The following is a 24939-nucleotide window of genomic DNA, read 5'->3' as shown; positions in this document are numbered from 1 at the left end:
ACTTTGTATGATTAAAGAAGTTTTAGCTTCAGCCTTGAAGAAATAGTTTGCTCGTGTGGATTAATATTTCTCTTGCTTGATTTTTCTTTTGTCTGGGTGGTAGGCTGCAGTCGAATAAATTGAGCTATTCTATCTATCAATTAAGAATTAAACATCCTTGTTTGATCGTATGCAGATGTAAAAGGTAATATGCATACAAGGGCAAAATAAGAAGTTTAATTGTTTAAATTAAGAGAGGGGGTCCAAATAATAATTCAAGAGGTATGAATAAAATTACTCATAAATAACAATGCTATTAATTCCATGGCCACATACCGATAAATCGAGCGACCGTGGAATTTTGCGTGGTGTTTTTTAACGTAAGAAGTGATGCCAATGCCACTTAATGTCATTGACATCTATATGTTAATGTCTAGCAAAAAATAGAAGCCCCCAAGTTTTTTTTTTTTGGCGATAATCCCCCAACTGATTTTGAAGGGGCAGGAAGAGGGGTTCTGCCACCTGTTAATGACCTGGTTTTCGATTTAATTACGACTGTTAAGCTAGTTTAGTTGAGCACTTATCCTAAACACCACCATAATTAGCTACACCAGCTAAGCTAAACCCCTAGAGGTTCATTAGTCAAATATCATCCACCTGTTTTGCCACAATCTTAGTAATCTTTTGGGTGAGACACATTAAGCAGTGATTAACATCTTAAACCCAGTCAAATTTTTGTTTAATTTGGTCAAAATTTCTTATTCTATTCCTTCAAATAAAATCACCTTTACGAGGAAAAGTGATAAATTCATAGATACTACTGGACTGACAGCACGTGTAGCCCTGCAAACGTGTCTCATAAAAATAACCGGGGGACGGTTCACGGTTTACATTTTGAACGGATTTTACTGTCAGTCACGTGCCCTAAGCACGTGACTAATTTAAAGATAGACCCAAAAAGAACAGAGCGACACCGTACCGTATTAGCCGAACTCGGTCTCATTTCACCGTTAATAAATATAAATAATTAATACAAACCAAATAACTGAAATTACAAAATTAATAATATAATTTAAAAAAAAAGCGATCCGATATTTTTCATTCCCGCCGATACAAAATTTGCCGACAAACCGGCAACAACCGAGAACAGAAAAAACCAAGCGGTGGTAGTTATTATTACAAACTCATAAAGCAACAAGAGGGTCGGAGGCAAAGAGGTCGCCGATGTCTTGGAAATAGTCGCAGGTTGTGGTGGCGGAGGATCCGAACCCGAAATCCACAGCCGAATCGGCGAAGATGTCGCCGAAATTTTCGAAATCGCAGAAGCTTTCTTTGAAAACACTGCTCTCTTCGAAGAAGTCAGGTATTGTCGTCTGGAAATCGAAGATGTCGTTTGGAATGAAGCTCTCGAAGCTGGTGTGGTCGGAGAGCTCCGAGAAGTTCTCGGAAACACAAGAGTCTTCCCGGACTTCGAGTTGTTGTTGAGGTGGTTGTTGTTTGGGACTCGGCGACGACGAGTCGTCTTCGTTTGACGGCGAGGGACAGCGGAGCACGGAGGTTGGGGAGCAGATAGTGTTGTGTGACTCCTCGCCGGAATTGTAGCCGTAACTGACGACCGGCTTAACGTTGGACATAATGTCGGCCTCGACCGCCGGAGGAGAGTGGAAGTTGGTGAGCGCGTGAGGTCCACGCAGCTGGATGGCCGCGTTGTCGTACACCATAGCCGCTTCCTCGGCCGTATCGTACGTACCCAACCAGAGCCGTACTCGCCTGAACGGGTCTCTGATTTCCGCCGCCCATTTCCCCCACGGCCTCTGCCTCACTCCCCGGAACTTCTTCCCGGCCGCGGGCTTCAACGTCCGGTGAGTCGCCGGAACCACGGTTTTTCCGGCGGTCTTCTTCCTCACCGTCCTGGACGTCCTGCTCTTCCAGACCGCGGCGGCCGCCGCCTCCTCGGCCTCCCTCGAACACGACTCAATCGAAATCTCATTCACATACTTCTTCACTCTCTGGCGCCCGAAGAAGGCCTCCGGCTCGTCGTCGCTGGAGGAATCGGTGGCGTCGCCGTCAGTGACGGAAATCCGTACAATCCTGGGCCGCACCGCCTCGGCTTCGGAATTAGAGACGAGCTTGGTGTGGTTCCGGTGCTGCGAGTACTTGACGGCTGGATTCATGGCTAGATAGACCCGGAAATAATCTTCAGATTCTAGCGCAGCTTATTCGCATTGAAAGAGAGGTGAGTGAGTCACAGAGCCCCCCCAGTGGGAGCGTGAAATAGCTAGAAATTGGAAAAAGGTGGGAGAGATTCTTTGGGAGAAGAGAATAAAGAAGAGGATAAAAAGGAAAGCCTGAACGATTCAGGAGGAACACGTTAAAGAGAAGCCTCGAAACGGAGAGAAGCTCAACCCCAAACCCAAAAAAAAAAAAATCAAATCTTGGAAGGAATTAAATAGTCACAAGCAGAAAAAGCTCCATCAAAGGACGAGAAATTTCTCAGAAAGTTTAAAGAGCGTGACCGTGAAAACCTTACCCCCCCCCCCCCCCTCTTAGAGAGGAGACCGAAAAGCTCAAACCCGAAAAAAAGCAGAGATAGAAGTGAGTGGAGTGGCTTTTAACCGGAAAGGGAGAGGGAATAAATGTCCGGAATCGGCCTCCGAAAGACTACGATTTTCTGTTTGGCTTTTGGGAAAGAGAGGACTGTGAGTACTGGGTTTTTGCTTAGTACTGAGAAAAATGAGAAGAGAGAGAGAGAGAGAGAGTGAGGAGAGGAGTCTTGAAGATAGATAACACACGCAGAGAGAAACAAGCAAAGTATTCGCTGGATACCAAAACTACCTACTTTTATAGGATCCCAACAGCCGAAATCGGTAAACCCGGTTTAAGACCCACATTTTAAATTTTTTAAAATTTCTTTTGCCTTCTCTGTTTCTTTAATTTTTATTTTCTTTTTTACTTTTCATCCACCGTTAAACCGGGTGGAGCCCACTGCCCGGTGGGTAGCTCTCGAGCTTTCACTGGCGAGAGTCCGAGATATTTTACGAGGCGCCGCGTCTGTCGGGCAAGTGGGGTCGGTGAGAGAAGGAGATCCAATGAGAGGGTTGCTCCAGGTGTGGGGCCGACTGGCCCGCTGCTGAGTCAGCTAGTGGCGAAAACAAAATAAAGAAAAAATTCATATTTTCATTCTCGGAATTTGGGATTCGGGTCACGTGAGACGACACATGGGTTGGTTTGACTGGGGAGTAAGGATTAATTAATGAGGTTAATGACCCGTTGAATGAGCAGTAATTACTTCTTAACCTTCGGTTATGGAAGCTTGTACTCGGGGCATTTCCGTCATTCCGCTAAATTTATAACTACTTAGACTCTGGGGAGGTGGGTGGTGTTGGTGGTACTGGTACCATTTGGGGTTATTTTATTTACCATTTAAAAAATTTTCACCCCTCTTCCCCTTATCTTTTTACAGCTAAGTTTAACGTGGCAGGCAGCCTCGAATTTTGTGGCCATTTTTTTTTAAAAAAATGAAAACTCCTTAACCATGCATTGTCTGCCCCTCTTTCAGGTATCAACATGCCGACACGTGTCGAGAGATGATAGGGCCAAGTCCGTGATCGCACGGAGAGAAACATCTTTGCTTGGTGCCCAAGTAGTGAGCCTAAGAAGAAAATTCTGATTTTGATTTTTTTGTGGTTTTTTTTTCTTTTGGGGCAAGGCATGCTTTTCTTGGCAATAAGTAATGGCCCCAGCATTCAAAATTTGGGGGAATTGAACATTGTAGGCGTTGGATCATAAAGATGGTGTTTTTGTCTTGCTCCACTAGTTAGATGGTGGTGCTTGAAACGGACGGGTGGAATTCAATGTGAACAAATTAAAGAGAAGGAAGGGGCACGAGTATTTTTTTTTTTTTTTTTTTTCACAAATCTTTTTCCTTTTTAGCCATGTCTTAATTTGGGCTATTATTATGGGGTAGAGCAAACAAGGTAGTAATAATGTGTGGTTTCGGGTGTTATGTTTGTATGGTTTGGATTAATCTCAATGGTTTAGATGGCAGATCATTGGAGTCACCAGCCACCCTTGTCTGGTTATCCTAACTGTATTCGACCTGATTATACATTGAGTGATTGTTAAGGTGACTAAATAGTTACTCACTTTATATGTCTCTTTTCAGATTTCAAATGATTCTTACTTTATTTTAAGGACTAATTTCAGTTTACCCCCCTGAGGTTAGGGGTCATCATCATGTTAGTCCCTCAAGTTTCAATTTAATCATGTTAGTCCCTGTACTCTCAAATTTCATCATCCGTGTCCAATTTCTACTATTCCGTCCAATTTGGACCGTTAAGTCTGACTTTTGAGGGCTAAAATGGTCATTTCAAGACAAAAAAAAAAATATTTCGTTTTTTTTTTTTTTTGTATTTTTTTTCTGTTTTTTTTTTTGCATTTTTTTTTTCTTTTTCTTCGCTTATTATTATTATTATTTTTTTATAGTTTTGTCTTCAACCTATACACCACAAGTTATAATAGGTTTATAAAAACAAAAAAAAATACTCTAGGTAGTTAAAAAGCCGCTCGCTGGTCTACGATATTTGTGATATATCTCCGATAAAGCGAAGAATTTTAGGATATATCTGTAAAATATAATAGGTTTATAAAGTGAAGAATTTTAAGATATCCTCAATAAAGTGAAGAAATATCTATAAAATATGATTAAAAAAATAAATACAGATATTTCTTCACTTTATTGGGGATATATCCTAAAATTCTTCGCTTTATCGGAGATGTTCTACAAATATCGTAGACCAGCGAGCGAAGAATTTTAGGATATATCCCCAATAAAGTGAAGAAATATCTGTATTTATTTTTTTAATCATATTTTACAAATATTTCTTCACTTTATTGGGGATATATCATATTATTCTTCACTTTATAAACCTATTATATTTTATAGATATATTTTACAAATATATCCTAAAATTTTTCACTTTATCGGAGATATATCACAAATATCGTAGACCAGCGAGCGACTTTTTAACCACCTAGAGTATTTTTTTTATTTTTTTATAAATCTATTATAACTTGTGGTGCATAGGTTGAAGAAAAAATTTATAAAAATAAAAAAAATAAAAAAGAAACACCTAGAGTATTTTTTGTTTTTATTTTTATAAACCTATTATAACTTGTGGTATATCTCCGATAAAGCGAAAAATTTTAGGATATATCCCCAATAAAGTGAAGAAATATCTGTATTTATTTTTTTAATCATATTTTACAGATATTTCTTCACTTTATTGGGGATATATCCTATTATTCTTCACTTTATAAACCTATTATATTTTATAAATATATTTTACAAATATATCCTAAAATTTTTCGCTTTATCGGAGATATATCACAAATATCGTAGACCAGCGAGCGGCTTTTTAACTACCTAGAGTATTTTTTTTTGTTTTTATAAACCTATTATAACTTATGGTGTATAGGTTGAATACAAAATTATAAAAAAAAAATAATAATAATAATAACCGAAGAAAAAGAAAAGAAAAAAACAAGAAAATAAAAAAAATGCAAAAAAAAAAAACGAAAAAAAAAAAAAAACTTTTTTTTTTTAGTTTTTTTTGTCTTGAAATGACCATTTTAGCCCTCAAAAGTCAGACTTAACGGTCCAAATTGGACGGAATAGTAGAAATTGGACACGGATGATGAAATTTGAGAGTACAGGGACTAACATGATTAAATTGAAACTAGAGGGACTAACATGATGACGACCCTTAACCTCAGGGGGGTAAACTGAAATTAGTCCTTATTTTAAAATGGCTCGTATAGGTGTGGACAATTATTAAGTTGTTCATTCTAATATAGTAAATAGGTTTCCAAGTGGGTAACCGTCGTAATATGAAATTTTGCGGTTTATGAACATTCGAATAAGGTGTATTTCTTTCTGATTAATGTTTTTTTCTTTTTTAAATAAAAAGAAATTTCTCATTAAAGTTTGTACGAAGAATTGAGACATGTTTTTGAATGGTAGAATATATGGAATCAAAGATGGAGCAAAACTGGGTGGGTGCTAGTTTGGGAAAAACAATCATGGAGTACATAGAGATTTAGATAGATAGGTAAATATTTGGTAGCTCATAAATGGCTCCAGCGTACGTTATATATGACTATATGTTTCTAGTTAGCTCGTGGTGTAATAATATGAATAAGATGAACGTATTAGGTGAAGTGCTATCATTTTCAATCGTAAGGTAGCCACTAAAAGCATTCACATTTAATGAAAATCTGTCAGGCTCGTGACAATTTGTTTCCTCTCATATTCTTCATGCATATATAAACAAAGTGATGATTATTCCAAAAAAAAAAAAAAAAAGACAAAGTGATTTCATTCGGTGAATCTCCCTTTATTTTGGCCACATTTGTAAACTAATGTCTTTTTTTTTTTAAGTAAAATCTTTGACGAAAATGATAGTTTCTTAATTCAAGATTTATTTCATTACGTATGAAATGACCAAAAATAAGAAAGAAACAATGATCGTAATCAAATCATAAACATGTGAAAATTTTAATAATTTTTTAAAAGTGGGAATAAACGCATATCTTCTATTTATATATAAATATTGCACAGTTTCACAATTCAGATTACGTTAATCATGTGTTCATCTTTGTGTTCGTGTATTATTCTCAATGTACAATTTATCAAACATAACATCTTTCTAAACATATAATAGACCGAGACAGAAATAAAATTTTATCATTGAAATTTTGTGAAGCCACATTGTTCGTATGCTGATCATATCCAAAATTCCAAACATAATGCTTGTTGTTTTTATGACATATTTTAGTTAGTAAATGCATTTCATGCACCTATTTTCAGATCTATATTTTTGTTTTCTCAAATATTGGCTTTAGAAGTTGAATGGAGTAGCGACAGTGAAAACGCACAAGGGCAATATAGTCATTGCATCCCGCAGAAAAACTGGGCTAATAGCAGAAGTGGTGGCATGGGCCAAGTAGCCCATATTGTGAGATTTGCTGCCACGGCGAGTCGGCGACCTCGAACAACGTGTCAGACAATATCAGAGCCGTCCTGCTTGTTTCTTTTGCAATTTTATACCCTCAATATTTTAATTCGAGAAGATTAATTATTTGGTCGAGTGAGGGTTCCCATGCATATTACTACTACTGCACTGGGAACAAATTTAGCAGTCTTTATTATGGGGCAACTTGCTCTCTTTCTTTACTATTTGTTTTCCAGTGGGGTATTGCCCCAGTCGGATTTCAGGTTTGTCGTGAAAGAGTTTCACATCTTATGTATTTCGGTAAGAATTTATTGATGTCAAATTTGAATGGAGTGGACGTAGGTATTGCATTTTTTATTCTTTTTATTATTATTTTTTAAATAGGATCAAAGAATTTCACTCCTATCTTCATGTTGACTTGAATCCATGACCTCGATCTTAAGTATTGCATGAATTAACTAGTTACTTCCGGTTATAATATGGGATTCCAATATGCTAATTGTTTTCTGAAGATGATATTTGGAGGAAGAATGTGATATTGCAATGTTTTATTGTGATGATGAGATGATCATATTAATTTGTGAGTTAATTTAAATTTATTTGAATCGTAGATAAAACACAACTTATTTTTTGACTAAAGGTTTTTATGATTGCGATAAGAGATTCTAGGGTGTACGTCATGCATGAGTATTTGAGCTGGATTAACTATCATGTCCAACTTTCAAGTGAAGATTCCTAATCCGCTTTCAAACACTTATCTGTAATCATATTATTCACTTAGAGCATGATTAGTTTTCGTAAATTATAATTTTCATAACATGATGACTTGATGAGTGTTGAATTGACACTCGAAAAACAACACTAATTACCTATGTTACATTTCAATCTCCTCTTCGTCACTAATCATTTGGTAGTTGGATCATCACAACCACCATGCTAGGCTCTTCTCCGTAGATTTATGTCAAAGGAATTTCAAATCAGGAAAATGGAATGGAAATTCGTCATTTTCCAATAATTTTGCCGCTTTGTTGCACAACCAGATTTGGATTGCTTACCAGCTCCTAGTGCTTTAGATTTTGCCTTAATGGACTCTCTTCCAATTATGATGGATAGCAACATTGTTGTAATGATGTGATCACAAAGCAAGAAAACAAAACCAGTGGGTGCTAATCAGCATGAAGGAATTGAACAGGTCCAAATTTGCAATATATATTAACAAAGAAATACCTGGAAGAGTGGCAGCCACAGTAGGAATTTGGATTTTGGGAAACTAAGCAAAACTATTAGGAATTTTGTCTCAACAATATAGACACAAAATTGGTGCATAAACTACAATACAAATATACCCAACTTCACAACTATAACAAATGGAGACGAGTTGCTATGGCGGCAGATTATTCTATGCTATTATTTTTATGGTCAAATCCCAAAATTGTCACTACTGTGATCCTATTATGCTATCTACGAAAAAAAAAAAGAAGGATAAATATACTCATGAAATTAATTTGATCCTAAAACGAATATCCATAATTTTTTTTTATCAAAGAAAATTTAGTAGACAATATTTCGAGAATGAAGTGACATTTCGTAGATTATAATCATTTAAGTTGTTATCTTTCATATGGTTGTTATCTCATCCTCATCACGATTTTGTATAGCTCATTTGATTTTGTCATTGATTATAAATTGCATGGAACTTTGTTATTTAACCTGAATTTTGCCATGCACTTTATCCTGCCAAGATTTTAATCAAATCGTAATTTGTGCAACCACTTTTAGGAAAATTATTCCTCCATCAACAAAATTTCTTTTCGATATGGACAATACTTGGCTGACCAGCCATGGGCAGCCCGTCCTGACCAACGCCACTCAGGGTCCAACACGTGTTTTTTTTGGGCCCCTCTCTTTCTGTTCTCCTTCTCTCTTCTCCATTCCCTATCGGCTGCTCACCCCGACCAAGCTGACCATCCCCAAACCTCATTCCTCCTCCTCCTTAATCTTCAACCCCTTCTCCACTCCCCATCGCCGGTTTCCAGTCACCACCATCGCACCCACCCTCTCAATCAAAGTCTACACCGCGGATCGAGATATCTCTTTACTTGTCTCCGGTAACGGCACGTCTCCAGCAACGGCAAGTCCTCCTCCGGGGTACTACCCTGCTTCGCAGCAGTACTATGCTTGCTTCCTCCACCTCCATTCCCGTCATGAAGCACAGCGCCACCGACGGGATCGAGCGCGTGTAGAAGGCTTAATTGGCTTAGGAAGACACGTGTCTCCCACTTAGTGGTTAGGGTCAGCCAAAGCTGACCAGGTATGGTCAGCGAAGTATCTTCCTTTCGATATAATAGGAAGGGAATAGATCAGTAGCATACTTACACCGTTCACTATCAACTCTAAGGTGCTTCTAGTGACGATGATTGCGTCAACTCAAATTTATTTTCACCTTTCTATATGTTCAGATATTTTATTTATAAGTGTGAGAATAAAGTGTTCAACAAATTACTTGCAAGAGGTTGAAGTGATAGCAACTAGACAAGCAGAGTCAATGTGAGAAATTTTGTACTTCAACCTCATTAAAAAAAAAAAAAATTCCTGAATTATACTGAAAACATCACACTAATGATATCTTGAAATTTGAATCATATAATAAAAAGGGATTCCTGATAATTTTATTTATTTTCTTCCCACTAATATTGAAACTTGTGTTTTGAGATCCAGTGGATGATTAACAAGAGAAGAGAAAATGGGGGCATTTGGATTCGCAAAGAAGAAGCAAAAACAAAAGCTGTAGTAGCTTTCTTGGAGTCTGCCTTGGTTTTCTTTGCTTTGCTTATAATTAGGAGAGGAAGAAGGCCGTATGAAACCACTCATAAAAAAACAATTAGCAAAGACTACATGGGATTCGACAAATCCATGAGAGAGGTCCTGGTCTCTGAGCTATACATATTAACAAAACAAAACCAAACAAAAACAAATCATATTCATGTTCAAATTTTGTTTTGGCTTCTCAAACCACTAAATTTAAACACTTTGTTATTTGATAATTGTGCTGTTGCTTAACCTCTAGAGAGATAGACAAGTCAATCAGCATCATCATCATCATCTCCTAGATATATATTTCTAGCTAGTTGTGGTTGTGCTGCATTCTTTGAGCCACGAAAAACTTAGAGAGAATTCCCAGTATTAGTATTAATTTGATCAGATTTTGGTCCATTGCGAATTAACCTATCCCTATGTTCTTATTAATCAAGCTCTAATACCTATATGTACTTTTACTCGGTTTCGAGTTATTGTTATTCGCCAATCATGATGTTTATGAAACATGAGAAAATATCTATCCCCCTCCTCCCGAAACAGAAAAATTGGTGTTTTTTAGGGACAGAAATTTCCATTTCAAATTGATGTAATATTCTCTACTCTCAATTCAGAGTTATATGTTGGGTTTTTTAATAATTATTTTAGTGAGTATAAAAACCAAGAAAAGTAATTGCCGTATTACATTATCTCATTATTTTTTCCTTGTACGTTCTAACTTATTTCTTGTTTCATGTTCTTTCGTCGCTTCTGTTTTATGCAAATTTCAATCAATTTTCTTTTATCATTCTTGTACAGTTGCTCCTATACTGTATAATGTCAATATATGTGTTAATAGTTGCTCCACCCCAATAGTAGCTGGGTTTATACCCAGCATCAACATTATCTCCAAAACGCCTCAAGAAACTGGCTCCCAACGATATTGTGGAACTACATATAGCTAATTAAATTGATAATTTTTTTTTTTTTGTTGAAAATTCAAATAAAGAATTAGGAGATATTAGCTCCTCGTACAAACACTATAGGGCACAAAGCTCACCCTTGATCTTGAATGAGAGGGTTCTGCCACTCTCCGGGAACCCACCACCCTTTCCCCCTATTTGTTATTTTATTAATAAACAAAAGAAAACGTACAAGCTAAGAAAAAGGGGAAGACATAAACCTTCCCAAATACAAAAAGGAAAGGAAAACAGAGCTTCATGCAAGCCTAACAAAAGCTCAAAACTACAACTATGGACACCCCACACCAAACAGCCATAACAAAATTTGATAACATTATTGACTTATTCACTAGAACTGTACAAGTTTAATGAATTTTAGGGAGTAAACGGTTCACGGTTGTATGAAAAAAAAAAAATTGAAACTAACTAGTTTGAAAAGATGATTCTATAGTAAAGTTCACTACTAGTAAAAAGGCTATTAGACACTGATTTTAATCCGTATGTATTAATCCCATTATTCACTGAAATCTGTGTGGGATGGTCATTGGCCACCCTACACTCACAGATTAAATTTCTGTCCCATTTGAGGGGGGTGGCCATTGGCCTTTGCACACAGATAAAAAAGTCTGTGTGAGTGTTTTCTATGGGACCCACTCATATTTCAGATTCTCATTTATTTTTTACCATCAGATCAAAATCAGTGTGAATTTAGATCAAAGAAAAAATTATGCTTGAAATATTAATTTAACATATTTCCATATTTTTATGGTAAATACTAATAATTAATAATTTGGTTTCTTGTTCTAATTTAATGGTAATTATAATGAACTGGTCATCACTCTCCCAATCTGCAATTGTCTTGCAAGTCTTCCTTCACAAAATCACGTCTGCCATATATGCAGCAGTATCCACCCCAAGAACACTCAAGATATCTCAGTTCATCTTATTCATTATCCCACATGATATAACCATAACCAAACCTGAAAAAAGATCAATATAACAAAACAATTAAATTCAAAGTAAGATTAAACATGATTGACAAAAAAATAATTTTTTGTTAAAATCAAAAAGAAAAACTTCAATCCGAGCTCCTCCCATGCTTGAGATCAAAAGCCATTACCAAGATCATATCAGGAGCTAAAACATCACTCAAAGCCGAGGCTAGAGAAACTAATAGTGCCACAGAAGTGATTTGAGATTTGGGAACGGATCTGAAATTTGAGATATGTATGAGAGATCCCAGATCTGAGATCTCAGAAAAGACAGAAACAACGAGAACTCAGCAGCTATGGCGAAGGAGCAGATATCTCAAGCCATGGAGCTTCCGTTGAGGATGCGATGTCGTTTTCGATCCAGATCTGAAATCTATGGTGGCTAAAGGAGGCTGGTGTTTATGAGGATTTTACCCTTTTTCTTATCTAGAAAAATCAAAAATGAAGTGATAACTGATAAGTACAAATAAATACAGGTATCAGTCTATGTTTTTACACGGACATCAGTAAAAATTATCTTATTCACACGGATGTCAGTGAGTGCTATCACACGGATATCAGTGAAAATGATTTTCAACGGATATCAGTGAATATTATCTTAATCACACGGATATCAGTCCATGTTTTCACACAGATATCAGTGAATATTATTTATTTACACAGATATCTGTAAATACAATTTATTTTACGATTGAAATCTCAATTTGTTAATTTTATTACATACAGATTTCTGTATATATAGTTATAGTCATAGATATTAGTGTGAGTTAACAAATACTAATTTAACATCTTTCACAGATATCTGTGGGTCTTCTTTATTCACACACATATCTGTACATACAATTATAATAACTATTCATGTGGTCCCAATTTAGCATATTAGATACAGATATCTGTGTCAGTTAATCCTTCACACAGATATCTGTCTAAAATAATCATTCATACTGATATCTGTAGCTCATATAAATCAGTATGATTAAAATCAGTGTGCATCGACTGTTTTGCTAGTAGTGGTTTCTTTTCTGCAACTATATAACAAATAGGCTTACAATATTCGTATATTGTGGCATTTCTTTTTGTTTCCCGGGTATAGTTGGACATCAACTTCAAGTGCTCGAAGAACAGTACGAGTACATACTATTGACTAATAATACCAACTTCCTACTCTTCCTTTGTTTCTGTTTGGAAAAGCAATGTTTTAAACCCAGAAATTGAGGGTTTTATGGTACGGTGTAGGTAGGAATATCAAAGTGTGCAAACTAACATTAAAAGAATAGCAACAGAAAACATTAATAGGGAACAAAATCAAGGTTGGAAATTTAAACAACAAGCCTAGTAAACTTGATTTAATGCCTTTAGGTCTATCATAAATAAAACCACACCAACTTCACTCTTGGACCACCATTATTAACACTGTTCTTTCCTGATTCCGACCATCACTTTTATTCATCACTTGAAAGTATTAATTGCAGTAGTAAGGAAATTTGTTGACTTAGATCGCAAGTTGTCTGTTTGATTATTGGGTCATTGTCTAAATGATTACATGCATGTTTGGTACCGGGAAGAAATCTGCTGTCCCTAATACCCTGTGCCAAACCTGTCCCCATGCATTCATTGGTCCATAAAGATTAAGAAAATATTTTCTTAATCTTTTGTTCCATATTTTATTCTTTGTGGACCAATGAATGCATGGGGACTGGTTTGGCACAGTATTTTTGGGGACAGCAGATTTCATCCCGTTTGGTACCCAACCATAACTTGGAACAGAATAATATCCCTCTTCAATGCTTGCACGTTCACAACTATAGTGCATGGTCATGCAAACGAAGTGTTTTACTTTCCATGAAAGAAAACGTTGTGGCATTTTTTTTCTCCTGCATGTGATAAACAACATGCTACTGGTTCACATCTTGATTAGCTGTTTCAATCCTTATATGCATACATGAATGATCGTTAGTCGTTACTGCATCCACCGATTAGAAATTGTTATTGTGCATGTAAAGTTTTTTTTTTGACAAAAATTGTGTATGTAAAGTTGGAGTTAGAGGAACTTACTAATTAGAGTATCAGACAATTACCTCGAGCTTGAAATATCTCAAGGTGTCCAGGTCAATTTATAATAAAAACTCTTTGATCACCCCATATTTACTTGGTCAAACATTAGTCTCAACTTCCGTTTTCTCCAATGCATTGGTTTTTGATCGTTTCCCTCACTCTAATAGTCTCAAGTCCATGCGTATTTGCATATAGTTGTAGTTCTGAACTTCTGATAACACACATCAACTGACAGGTTGATAATCGCTTATGTGCATATACCTTCACAGTTTCACACTTCCACATGCTTTAGTACATGTTTATAGATGTTTTTTTTATAAGATACATGTTTATTGAAGTTTCGACTTGTATATCTATAGTATTTGACTAAGTAACTCGAAAGCGATTGATCAAGGAATGATTAGCACTAATAAATGGTTACACGATCAGACTACGTACAATGAATAATTAGCACTAATATATGGTTAGATGATTAGGTTATAAGCAACAAGTGATTAAAGAGACCCGTAATAATACTTAAACCAAAACTTTTAGGTCAAGTCCACTTCATCAAACGGCTTGAAGTCCATGAAAATGGCGACCAAGCTCGACAATGGCCACATCATATGATTTGAGTGGGGATCAAAGCAGGTAGAGATAACTCACTCTTTGTCCTCAGTAGAGACAATTAGCCCTCAGAAAGCACACTACTAATTTTGATTATAGTAGTAATTAACGGCCTGATTTTATGGGGCCAGGGTCCTTTACAACTCCTGTGCACGACTCATTATCTTCCCCTTTCTGCATTAAGCTTTCCACGTGCAATTCAAGTTAAATAATCTCAGTGTGATAAAGATTAAAGAAGTTGGTCAATTGCGAATTAACTAGTGCAAGTGCAAAGTTGCTAGACATAGAAAGACATGGATCCCTGTGTACAATATAATGTAAACGAAACTATAGCCTGAGATACAACTAAGCTAATTTATTTGGTTTTATGGGGAACAAGGCCTAATTAAATACGATTGTCGACAGGGCACAGGCCACAGTTCTTGACTCCATGGTTTCTGGTTCTTGAGGTTTAGGTAGGTAGTCTTTTAAACTCAGATCATGTTCTAATATTAATTTCCCATCACAAAATAAGTTGAACTTTGCTGGCTTGATGCGCGGGTACCTTTCTAGATCAACGACCAACGGTGGTTTAAATTTGTAATTGCAAGAATTTATCTTTTGTTTGGAGTTTTCAATCTAAATTCTTTGCAAGTCTCTATCAGAATTTCTACTTTCTTATAGCTTAAAATTTGGGTTCTTTAATAAGAGAACTATATAGTTTGTCAAATATTTTGCATGTTGTTCGAAAAGTTTAGTTATATGATATAATGTTTTGTTGAAAAAAGAAATATCAAATGTAAAAAGTTGCTGATTTTCCTTAAACATGTTAATGTAATGCTCCATTAATTTCGTTAGTAATAAACTGAAAATCTCCCTCATTTTGGGACATATTTTGATTATTTTCCATTGTACATAATAGTATAATTCAAATTTGAACATTGTACATGAACCTTGGTAAGGTATGGTCTACATACAATATCTCAGACACCATTTAATAGTTTTGTAGGTTAATTCATCAAGCGCGAGCACACGTGATATGGTCACGTGATAGAGCACATGCTACGTGTCACTTTCGCACTGGCTGGTCACTGCCACCACCCTAGATTTGGTCCAATAGATACGCAGATGTTCTTCAAAGCTGTCTCTACGTTCTGACTTTAAACCCTAAAAATTCCATATCCATATTTAAAATCCAAGCTTCATATGGGAAGAGAGAAGAGCATCAGACGACTTTTCAATCACACAAAGAGGGGTAAAAAAGCCAGGCCTAAGCCAAAGCCAAAGCCAAAGCCCTTTAATGTGGGCATATATCCCAGCTAGTTGTTCTGCTGGGGTATGGAGGGGCTCTCTCAGCTCTCGCTTTCTTTACTCGGAGACAATATATGGTTCTGTAGCTTTAACTTTTAAAAAGACTAGCTAGGGTTAAAAGAAACAAAGAGGTAAAGGGTTAGGCCTGTAGCTGTAGGACTATCTCTTTAGGGTCCTGGCTTAGGTTTGTAGCCCTTCGTTTGTTTCTTCTCCAGGAAGAGTGTTGTCCCTGTGCGAAGGATATCAGATTATCAGATATGGTAAACATGTCGACAAGAACGCAATTTTTCAGCCATGTCCTATTCAGCCACTTGGGTTTGGTTCTCACCAGAGAGAGAGAGAGAGAGAGAGAGAGAGAGAGAGGGACTGGTGCATATTATTAATTAACAAGAGGTTGAATTATCTGGGTGGTTTATACTTTTTACCACGTTCCACTTGTAAACTACTTGCTGTCACTTTGGCCGGCCTCAGTTACAGAGACCCAACGGTCTGCTCCTTCTAAAGCAGCTTTTTGGGTTTCTATATATACGACTGCATGGCTATCAGAGAAAGGAGATGATATTTTCTTTGATAAAGGAGGTGATATTGTGGTAAGGATTAAAAGATGCATGCTTTACCACGTACTGTCATTTCTCCGTATTTTTTTCACTTTGCTAAGGAAATCTTCAAAAGGGTTCTAGACCTGTACCCCTATGAATGATATGGTTCGTGGAAAAAGTAGATCGAGATTTTGTAATCCCATCTTAACCCAATTTTCAACTCAGTCTTGAGTGTGACATGACTTCTTAATGTCAAGCCATGTTTGGGTGTAAGGGATTTGGACTCGGGTCCTTGCAGTGATGCTCTTTGTCACTCAGATTAGTACTGTGGCCAGGAAAATTGTACGAGGCTACGAGCGCGCAAATATGGAAGAGTTAAAGATTGAATTGCCGTATTCTGCGCGCGCGCATATATATATATATATATATATATATATATATATATATATATATATATATACATACAGATCCTATTCAGAGCGAGGCCTCGCTCTGAACTTAAAGTGCGAGGTTGGAGTTTAGGGTCACTTTTCGGTCGCATATCCATATCTCGACCGTTCAGTTTTTAGGTACTAATGTATAGATCATCTCTGCAAAATTTCAGCTAAATTGATAGTCGTTAAGACATTGATAACTGCCTTAAAGCTAGTACCGTTCAGGTTTAACAGATTCAGTTCGTCCATTGGTTTAAGCAAGTTAGATACCTTAAAGATCATCAATTTAGCTGAAATTTTGCAGAGATGATCTATACATTAATACCTAAAAACTGAACGGTCGAGATGTAGATATGCGACCGAAAAGTGACCCTAAACTCTAACCTCGCTCTGAAACTTCAGAGCGAGGCATCGCTCTGGATAGGATCTGTGTGTGTATATATATATAATTATATATATTGGAACTTTAGAGGTTTTACTAGTAAACAATAAATAATGGAAAGTGAAAAAATATGAAGAACCAGATAGGTCAATGAAAACTTTGCAAGGTGTGTGGACTTGGAACTTTGTAAGTGTTGGAACTTTGTGATTAAAGACTGGGCCTTGGGCCTTCGGTCTCACAGGCTCTAAGCACTTGAGCATCTTTCTATTGTTTTGAAAGAAAAAGGCGTATTTTTTTTTTTAAAGGAAAATGCGTATTTCTTTTGTTTCAGATAAATATGACAGCAATTACAAAAAATATATCTGTTCGTTTTGAAGTTCAATTTGAATAGTTGTAACTTCTTATACAACCGTTCAATCTGAATTCTATAAAAGACGCACAAATACCAATTCCAAAAATACATTAGTTTTGAGACTCACATATCTTCCATAAAATCTTTTGAGAGAAAACACAATTTGGCATTCGCGATAGAATCCAAGACTGCTAACCTTGGATTGAGAGTTGTATCCTGCAGGATAAACGTCCACGAAGATCTACAGCAAATGTGTAGGGACGTATTTCTGTCTTAGGACATTGCACCAAAGCAAGTCTCTCTCAAAGATTCAAGTTAATGAATTCGACTTCTCATTGCTTGATATTCTTTCATCTGTTCTTTACGTATTGTTATTATTAATTTTTTTTTTTTTTAGGATTGAAACATCACTTGCAATCCTTGTCGTAAATGTATATATTTTGGTTACGACTTACGAACAAGTAACAACGTTCTGTTTCTTGAGGATTGATCCGTTACTCATAGCACCTATTTCTAACAGTAAGTTCTACATTATTAGACCATAAAATCAAATTTCATAGAGATCAATTCTCAACCACCCCTTGCTATGCCCATGACTCCATGACTAGGACTACAAAAAACGTGAACGGTGATTGGATTGATGATAAAAAAGAATCATGGGTCTTGAACATTGATTTAATTGGTGATAAAGAAAATGAATTTCTGGTTCAGTTCTCCACCTTAACAACAGAAAATATCAAGTGTCATAACTTTTTAATTTAAGTAATGTTTAGGTGCAATATATTTCAACTCAAGTTTTTGTAGTGTGAAGAAAAATGTTCTTAGTCACTAGGGGTACTATTCCTAAGCATGACGTATATATGTATCTCGCCCTCTCCCTAATGACGAAGTCATGGGTTCGAGTCATCATGGGGGTAGGAGTGAAATCCTTTGATCCTCTTTATAATAAGGAGAAAGAAAAAAAAAAAAAAAAAGTGGTTTACATATTTCACATCAAAATATGTATTTGGGCTTTAAACCCAAGGCCTTCCTGGAAATGAAAACGAAAATTAATACGAGCAACCTTTCTTGTTTTTTTTTTTTTTTTTTTTTGGGAGAATAGAACATACCTCCAGAGTGATAATATACAGATAAAATACATTGGTGATAATAGAGTTTAGCAGAGAAAAATATATGATCCGTATTAAAGGGTTGCTTCGATGATTTCCATCTATTTACGCTGTAACCATAAAGTAAACAAAGAACACTGCTCCGTCTGCTCGACATGAACAAAATGAATAAATAACAAACAATGCAGAATCAAACAGATCCAAATGTTGGTAAAAAGAAAAAGAAAAAAAAAGAAGAAGATTCAAATGTGATTATGGCATCGTCTCCACGAAACTGATGTGGCAAGTTTACTTCTCCAGCTGACTTCTTAATGATCTATACAAAATTCCAAACCCTCTTCGTCTGACAAGAAAGTATTTGGGTAGTGTAAATATTGTAGGCATCATGTGTTTTCCTGATGTGAACCCCTAAATTTATGTTCACCACGAAACTCAAACGTCTATGTTATATTGGAACTTTTTCAAGTTGTGGTTGGTAACTGAGAGGAACTCAATTTTCGCTGGAGCTTGTCCATTGTCTGTAGTTCTGTACTGCACTGCTAAACACTTCCTATTTTCAGGTAGAAGAGCAGAGGATAGAATCCCTTCAGATTGGAACAGCTTCTGGACTACAAGGGAAAATTTCGTTGGCGTAGGTGTCCATTTATATGGATGGTTTTCGCGCAACGGTGAAGGAATTACCAACGAGTGTGCCTAGGCCAGGGGAGTTCTAAAGCTCTCCTTTTCGGTTTAATCTTTTTCAGTTTAATTAAGGCTATACTGGTACAGCTTCCGCTCTCAACTCTTTTTTGACAGGCGCCCAATGCATACTTCTATGTTCATACAAAATATTTTCTTCTGCAGTATAGGAATGCCAGCCCCCGTAATCCATATTCTTAAAGCGGAAAGCACGTCTGGGGGAGTTCTAAGCTCTCTTTTTTGGTTTCATCAAGGCTATACTGGTACAAGCTTCCGCTCTCAAATCTTTGTTGACAGGCTTCTGTCGGTTCATACAATATATTTTCTTCTGCAGTATAGGAATGTCAGCCCTCATAATCCATATTCTGAAGTGTAAAGCACATCTGGAGGCTATTTGCAACGCATTTTCACAAAAAAGGCGAACATGCCGCATTTCTATGATCTATTTTGTTAATTCAGTATCTACTCTGCCATTATCTAGTGCAAAAGATTTATAGAGTATCAGACAACGATAGAGGTGATTTCATTTTAGAGAAGAGAGTATCAGACACAAGGGATGTGTTTCATAGTCATAACTTAAATTTCGCATAACAATTCAAAGCAATTTCTGTTCCGAGGGCAGAAAACTCTCCCTTTTGGTCCATTTATGTGAAGAACAGATCACAACAATACCATTCATACGTCTGATCAAAAGATCAATGCCAAAGGGAAAGATGCCGTCCTCACAGAGTCCTAGCAGCACACTAGCCCATGGCGTACTTCTGGGTCCAGCTCCTTGCAGTGGTCTCATACTTGTTCTTGTCGGTCTTGTACATATGGGCAATCTCTGGCACCAAAGGATCATCAGGATTTGGGTCAGTCAACAGGGAGCAAATCGAAAGCAATACCTGGAGGAAAACAAAAGAAACAAAAGAAGCAAAATAAGTTTCATGCTTCAGTAACACAAATAACATAGCAGCACGTGGTTCTGTTTCCTTTTCAGTATATACTCCATAAGAAAAGTTGATAATCTAGTTGCCACACACTAAAAGAAACTGAAATTAAACATTTTACCTTCGATATGGTCAGCGCAGGACTCCACTGTTCCTTCAAAATGTCAAGGCAAATGCTGCCATTGCTATTAATGTTTGGGTGAAACACCTTTGTCCTGAATGCAACCTGCATAAAACAAGTAGAACAGACATCAGAGAAGTAGCACAGACCATGATACTGAGAAAATAGGCAACAGAATATTTAAAACTCCATGCCAGATTGTTTTCAATCAACATAACTATATGAAAGCAGACAGTATGCAGAAGTTCACTTGTTAACAATTGGGACTTTCTTGACTTCAGACTAAATTATACAAGCTAAAAGGGTATACCTGTTGAATCCTACTTGACAATGATCCGTACATGATAGGCATTCATTTAAGGTCATAACTATTACAGTAAACCAAATTGAAATTGGCTAATAAGTTGTATCGCGTGTGGATTGTACAGTATATGCTTGAATATAGAGTTCAAGCATTGAGTAAAGATTTGCTATAGCTTTTCACACCAGATCCCAGATCATGGACTAAGCAAGCAACATATCTTGCTACAAATAATGGCCAGGAGAGGAACTTCTATGGGAAACAAAGGAGCAATAAAGAATGGGAGTCCCAAGTAAACAGAATAACACTTCGAGTTGAAGCTAATAGGATGCTAGGATGTACCTTTGGTGGCTTAAAAGGATAGTCTGGAGGAAAGTGTATGGTGACAAGAAACACTCCACCTGCGTAGGGACTGTCTGCAGGACCCATGATTGTCGCCTGCCAGTGAAACATGTCTTCTGCAACTGGGCCTAAAGATATTCAGAAAAGCAAAGACAGTTAAATTGAATATAGAACAACACTGTTAATAAAATTTTTATCAGCAGTGTTTCATCGAGCATATTTCTCCAACAAAGGAAAAGCAAGTCATTAAGTTACCAATTAATTAAGAACATTAAATAAAAGAGTAAAAAAATTCCTCGACGATCTGAAGTCTTGCACTCCAAATAGTTTCACTGCATACAGCAGATGGATATCTGCTGTTTCCATAAATAGGTCCAAACTCTCCTCAAAAGCATGAATTCTTGCATTCATTACATAATGGTAATGCTAATCTTCAAATTAACTAGTAAAGAATACAGTACATAATCAATGATATAGCACCTAAAGTGGCATTTGAACTTTACATCATTTGCATGTGCCTAGCTAAGTATCTGAAGAAGGGGAGGAACTATTATAATTCAGTTCATCGAGAGTCATGTAATGCAAATTTGTGTTAAAAAAAAAAAAAAAAGCTTTCAACCTCCACTAGCAGACAAGCCATTTTGAAGATCCATGGGCAAAAACGGTCGATCAAGAAACCTAGAACAAAAGTGAGGCCCTTCCTACCATGACCGCTACGACGAGCAACTACCAACCCACCAAAAGCTGGTTATTATCTCATCTGCAGATTCCCAATATCCCATTTAACTTCTTTGACAGCCGCAACCTCCCTCTTTCTAACTCCTTTTCAGTGTCCATGTATAACAAAACTCCTTCCTAATGCTGTCTTAGCACCTAGGTGAGTTCCAACACTCTTTTTTACTCATAATGAGAATCACTTACCGGCCCTAGAGTATGGAGATAACCATATGTAAAGAAAAAACTCGTAATTGGATCCTCATGGGACCCTGCAAATGAGTCCGAGTCCCAAGAAGTTAAATGATATGCATATTACCTATATCAGTAAAACCAGAACAGGGCTTGCCAAAGATTACCACCTTCCTTCACAAAGGTAGCACCTTTACTTACTATCCTAGACAACATTCATTATTTCCTATATCATCTCTAGTATTCACCAACGCGATTCAATCGACCAACAAACAAACACAATTCCTTCATATATATAATTGATCACTAATCGATACGAAAACCAAATCGATGAAGACCTAATTAAAAGCTCACAAATCAGAGCCAAAATCTTTAAAGAGCTAGCAAGATACAAACTTTGACATCAATATTCACCAACAAATACAAAATTCAAATCGAACAAAGTCAGCAGCAGACACAAAAATCTGAAAATCAAAACCAAAGAAAAGAACAGATCGGGATTGGAAATCGGAAATACCAGCGCTGCAAGAGGTAGGAGGATCTTTCTGGAGATCCTTGAGCTCCTTCAAGATCCGCTTGGACGCCATCACCTTCACAAAAACGAAACACAGACGACAAACCCTAGATTGATCAAACTCACCCCCAAATCTAAAACGCTCGCACAAATAATAATAATATAGGGGACCCCCCAAATTCTTCTTCTTTTTTTTTTTTTTTTTTTTTCTGCAGGTCGCAGAAAAGCGAGAGAGAGGTGGAGAAATTACCTGAAAGACCCTCCTGGTTTATTAGATAGTTTTGTTTGTTGCCTCTCAAAGATTGTTGTGATTACTGATTTGTGAAGGTGGGTGACTGGGTGTAGCCCTCCAAACCACCACTCACGATTGAGTTTATATATCCCACGCAAACCCCAACCCCAACCCCGGAGGGGATAAGATTGTAAATTTCTCTCCCCTCGTAGAGTCATCATGTCGACATGTCGTTTCTTACCGGCCCTGGTCATTGATTTCGATTTCTGGTGGTGAGATGGGTTTTCTTTTAGGAGGGCCTAAATTACTATTCATCTAAATAGTAAGAAGTATGATTTGAGTGTTCGATTGCGGCTAAATTATGCCTCGTCATTTAGATTGCATAATACGGACTCCATCACGCGTACTTATATTTGACCCGCCCTCAAAATCAATTTTTGTAATAGTCCAACCCTCTTATTTGAGCATTTTGCGTTTACAATGGAGAATTTTCGCTCTCTATAGAAGTCGATTGACCAAGCACTGCCTTAAAAATGCATTTTCTTCACTAGTCATGATTTAAGATTCAAGATTTCCCTAGTCAATATTAATTCTCTCAAATCATTTTCTAATCTCAAGTCTTGAATCCTTTCAAACTAGGCCTAAGACGGTTCGGGTTTGAAAAAAAAAAAAAAATAGGAACCGAAATCGAACTGAAGGGGATGTTTTCAGTTCGGGTTTGTGAAAATTTAAGGCTGGAACCGACAACAAACCGAACCGTTTTCAGTCGGGTTGGTTTTGTCTGTTATTGGTTCTAAACAAGGTAACATAAACTGCAAAAACAATCAATTGCCAAAGTGCAAAACTGAAACATATTTATTCCAAATTGGGCAACTGAAACTCACTGTTTTTGACCATCAAAAGTACAGAAATCAGAAATGTATGAAACTGAAATCCACCATTCTCTAGCTTATGAATGCCATCAATTGATCAAACTATCAAAGAATGAGAATAAACTAAACTACTAAAGCACTATGCTTATGTGCTACCCTTCTCTAGTAGCAATATCTGCCATATCAAGCAAATGAGCAATTACACCAGTATTACACAATCAAGCAGCATATCAACTTATCAAGCAATAATCAAACTGGAACAATAACAAAGTGACAAACTGTCAAACTATGAAAGTGAACTGAAATAAAATGAGTAGTACACTGTAGAGTACAACAACATTATTAAAGGCTGAAACAGAAATGAAATAAAGATAGCAAGCATTCAAGTGATTCAACAAGTTCAACAAACAATCAAACAATCAAGTTCTGAAATAACAATGATAAAAATTCAAAAAATGCAGCAAACAATCAAACTATCAAACATCTTCTAGACTTCCACAATTCCAGTACTTTGCTTTACATTCATGATTATTCCATAGTTCCAACTTCCAAACACAACCTGCTGCAACTCAAACAAACAAACAAAAACCAGTAATTTCACCAACTCACCAAGTCCAGAACTGATTATTTTAGTTCACCAACTCAAACAAAAACAAAAAAACCAGTGAGCAAACCTGAGCTTATTTTATTTTTTTCACACTCCTAGTCTTTGACACTGATTTGGAAGATTTTGATGCATCACTACTCTTTGAAAATTTGGAAGACTTTTTAGCCTTTCGGCTTTGTTGAGTGGCATGGGTTTCTTCAACTTCTACTGCTGCACCTGCATTGGCCTTCTCCAATCTTTTTCTCTCTTCTTCTGCTTGTTCTACATAAGCGCAAACAAACAAAGAACAGTTCACATTAGAAGTCGTAAAGTTGCAAAACGAAGCTAATCAAGCTATGTAATAACAGTTCACATTATTAAGTAAAAAATGCAAGTATGTAAGTTACTAACCTTTTTCAACATCCTCGAACCACCCCATTTCCTCAATGGTTGGAATATATTCTAACCCAATTATTGCATCAGATTTGAGCCAATTTTGGAGGCAGATTAGGGCTTCAACAGTTCGAGGAGTTAATGAACTCCGATGAGGATCAATTACCCTCTTCCCTGTGCTGAAACTACTCTCACTAGCTACTGTTGAAACTTGGATTGCTAAAACATCCCTTGCCACAACTTGCAAGTTAGGATACTTTGAACCATTAACTCTCCACCAGTCCAAAATCTTCCAATTTTCGTTGTCTTGAGGCTTCTCTATGAGATCAAGCAAGTATTTATCAACCTCTTCTCCAACCACCACTGCCTCACCTTCAAGCTGCTTGTTCCACAAGTCTAGCATAGAGACCCTCTTCTCGGTTAACCCTCATGTGGGCACACTTGGTGTTGGTCTGCTGCTAGGGCCTTCTCCCACATTTCTTTTCCTCTTTGAAGCAATATGATCACTATTAGAAGTCGCATACAGATCACACAGATCCAGCACAAGCTGTTTCAC

At 36.8% G+C, this 24939-nt stretch overlaps 2 protein-coding genes across 2 annotated transcripts; both read right to left on the bottom strand.

The window, feature by feature from the left end:
- Nucleotides 1-960: 960 nt before the first annotated feature.
- Nucleotides 961-2796, bottom strand: LOC133744023 (ethylene-responsive transcription factor CRF2-like). The gene has a single exon (XM_062172135.1). The coding sequence runs from the start codon at nucleotides 2151-2153 to the stop codon at nucleotides 1164-1166; it is 990 nt and encodes a 329-aa protein (XP_062028119.1). The 5' UTR covers nucleotides 2154-2796; the 3' UTR covers nucleotides 961-1163.
- Nucleotides 2797-19683: 16887 nt separating this feature from the next.
- LOC133744026 (ubiquitin-conjugating enzyme E2 10) lies at nucleotides 19684-22667 on the bottom strand. The gene is made up of 5 exons (XM_062172138.1): nucleotides 22551-22667; nucleotides 22304-22376; nucleotides 20881-21008; nucleotides 20238-20342; nucleotides 19684-20071 (listed from the first exon to the last, which is right to left on the bottom strand). The coding sequence occupies exons 2-5, from the start codon at nucleotides 22371-22373 to the stop codon at nucleotides 19928-19930; spliced, it is 447 nt and encodes a 148-aa protein (XP_062028122.1). The 5' UTR covers nucleotides 22374-22376; nucleotides 22551-22667; the 3' UTR covers nucleotides 19684-19927.
- Between the last annotated feature and the right edge of the window lie 2272 nt (nucleotides 22668-24939).

The sequence above is a fragment of the Rosa rugosa genome, chromosome 4, assembly GCF_958449725.1.
Source record: "Rosa rugosa chromosome 4, drRosRugo1.1, whole genome shotgun sequence".
NCBI classification, from domain to species: Eukaryota; Viridiplantae; Streptophyta; class Magnoliopsida; order Rosales; family Rosaceae; genus Rosa; species Rosa rugosa.
The sequence above is the reverse complement of the archived record's forward strand: the minus strand, read 5'-3'. Positions and strand labels throughout refer to the sequence as shown.

Coding starts and splice junctions, on each gene's coding strand:
- LOC133744023 (XM_062172135.1), bottom strand. CDS start 2,153: ATGAATCCAGCCGTCAAGTACTCGCAGCACCGGAACCACACCAAGCTC.
- LOC133744026 (XM_062172138.1), bottom strand. CDS start 22,373: ATGGCGTCCAAGCGGATCTTGAAGGAGCTCAAGGATCTCCAGAAAGAT. Junction 21,009..22,303: donor TCCTACCTCTTGCAGCGCTG/GTATTTCCGATT, acceptor GAATATCTTTAG/GCCCAGTTGCAGAAGACATG. Junction 20,343..20,880: donor ATCCTTTTAAGCCACCAAAG/GTACATCCTAGC, acceptor TGTTTTATGCAG/GTTGCATTCAGGACAAAGGT.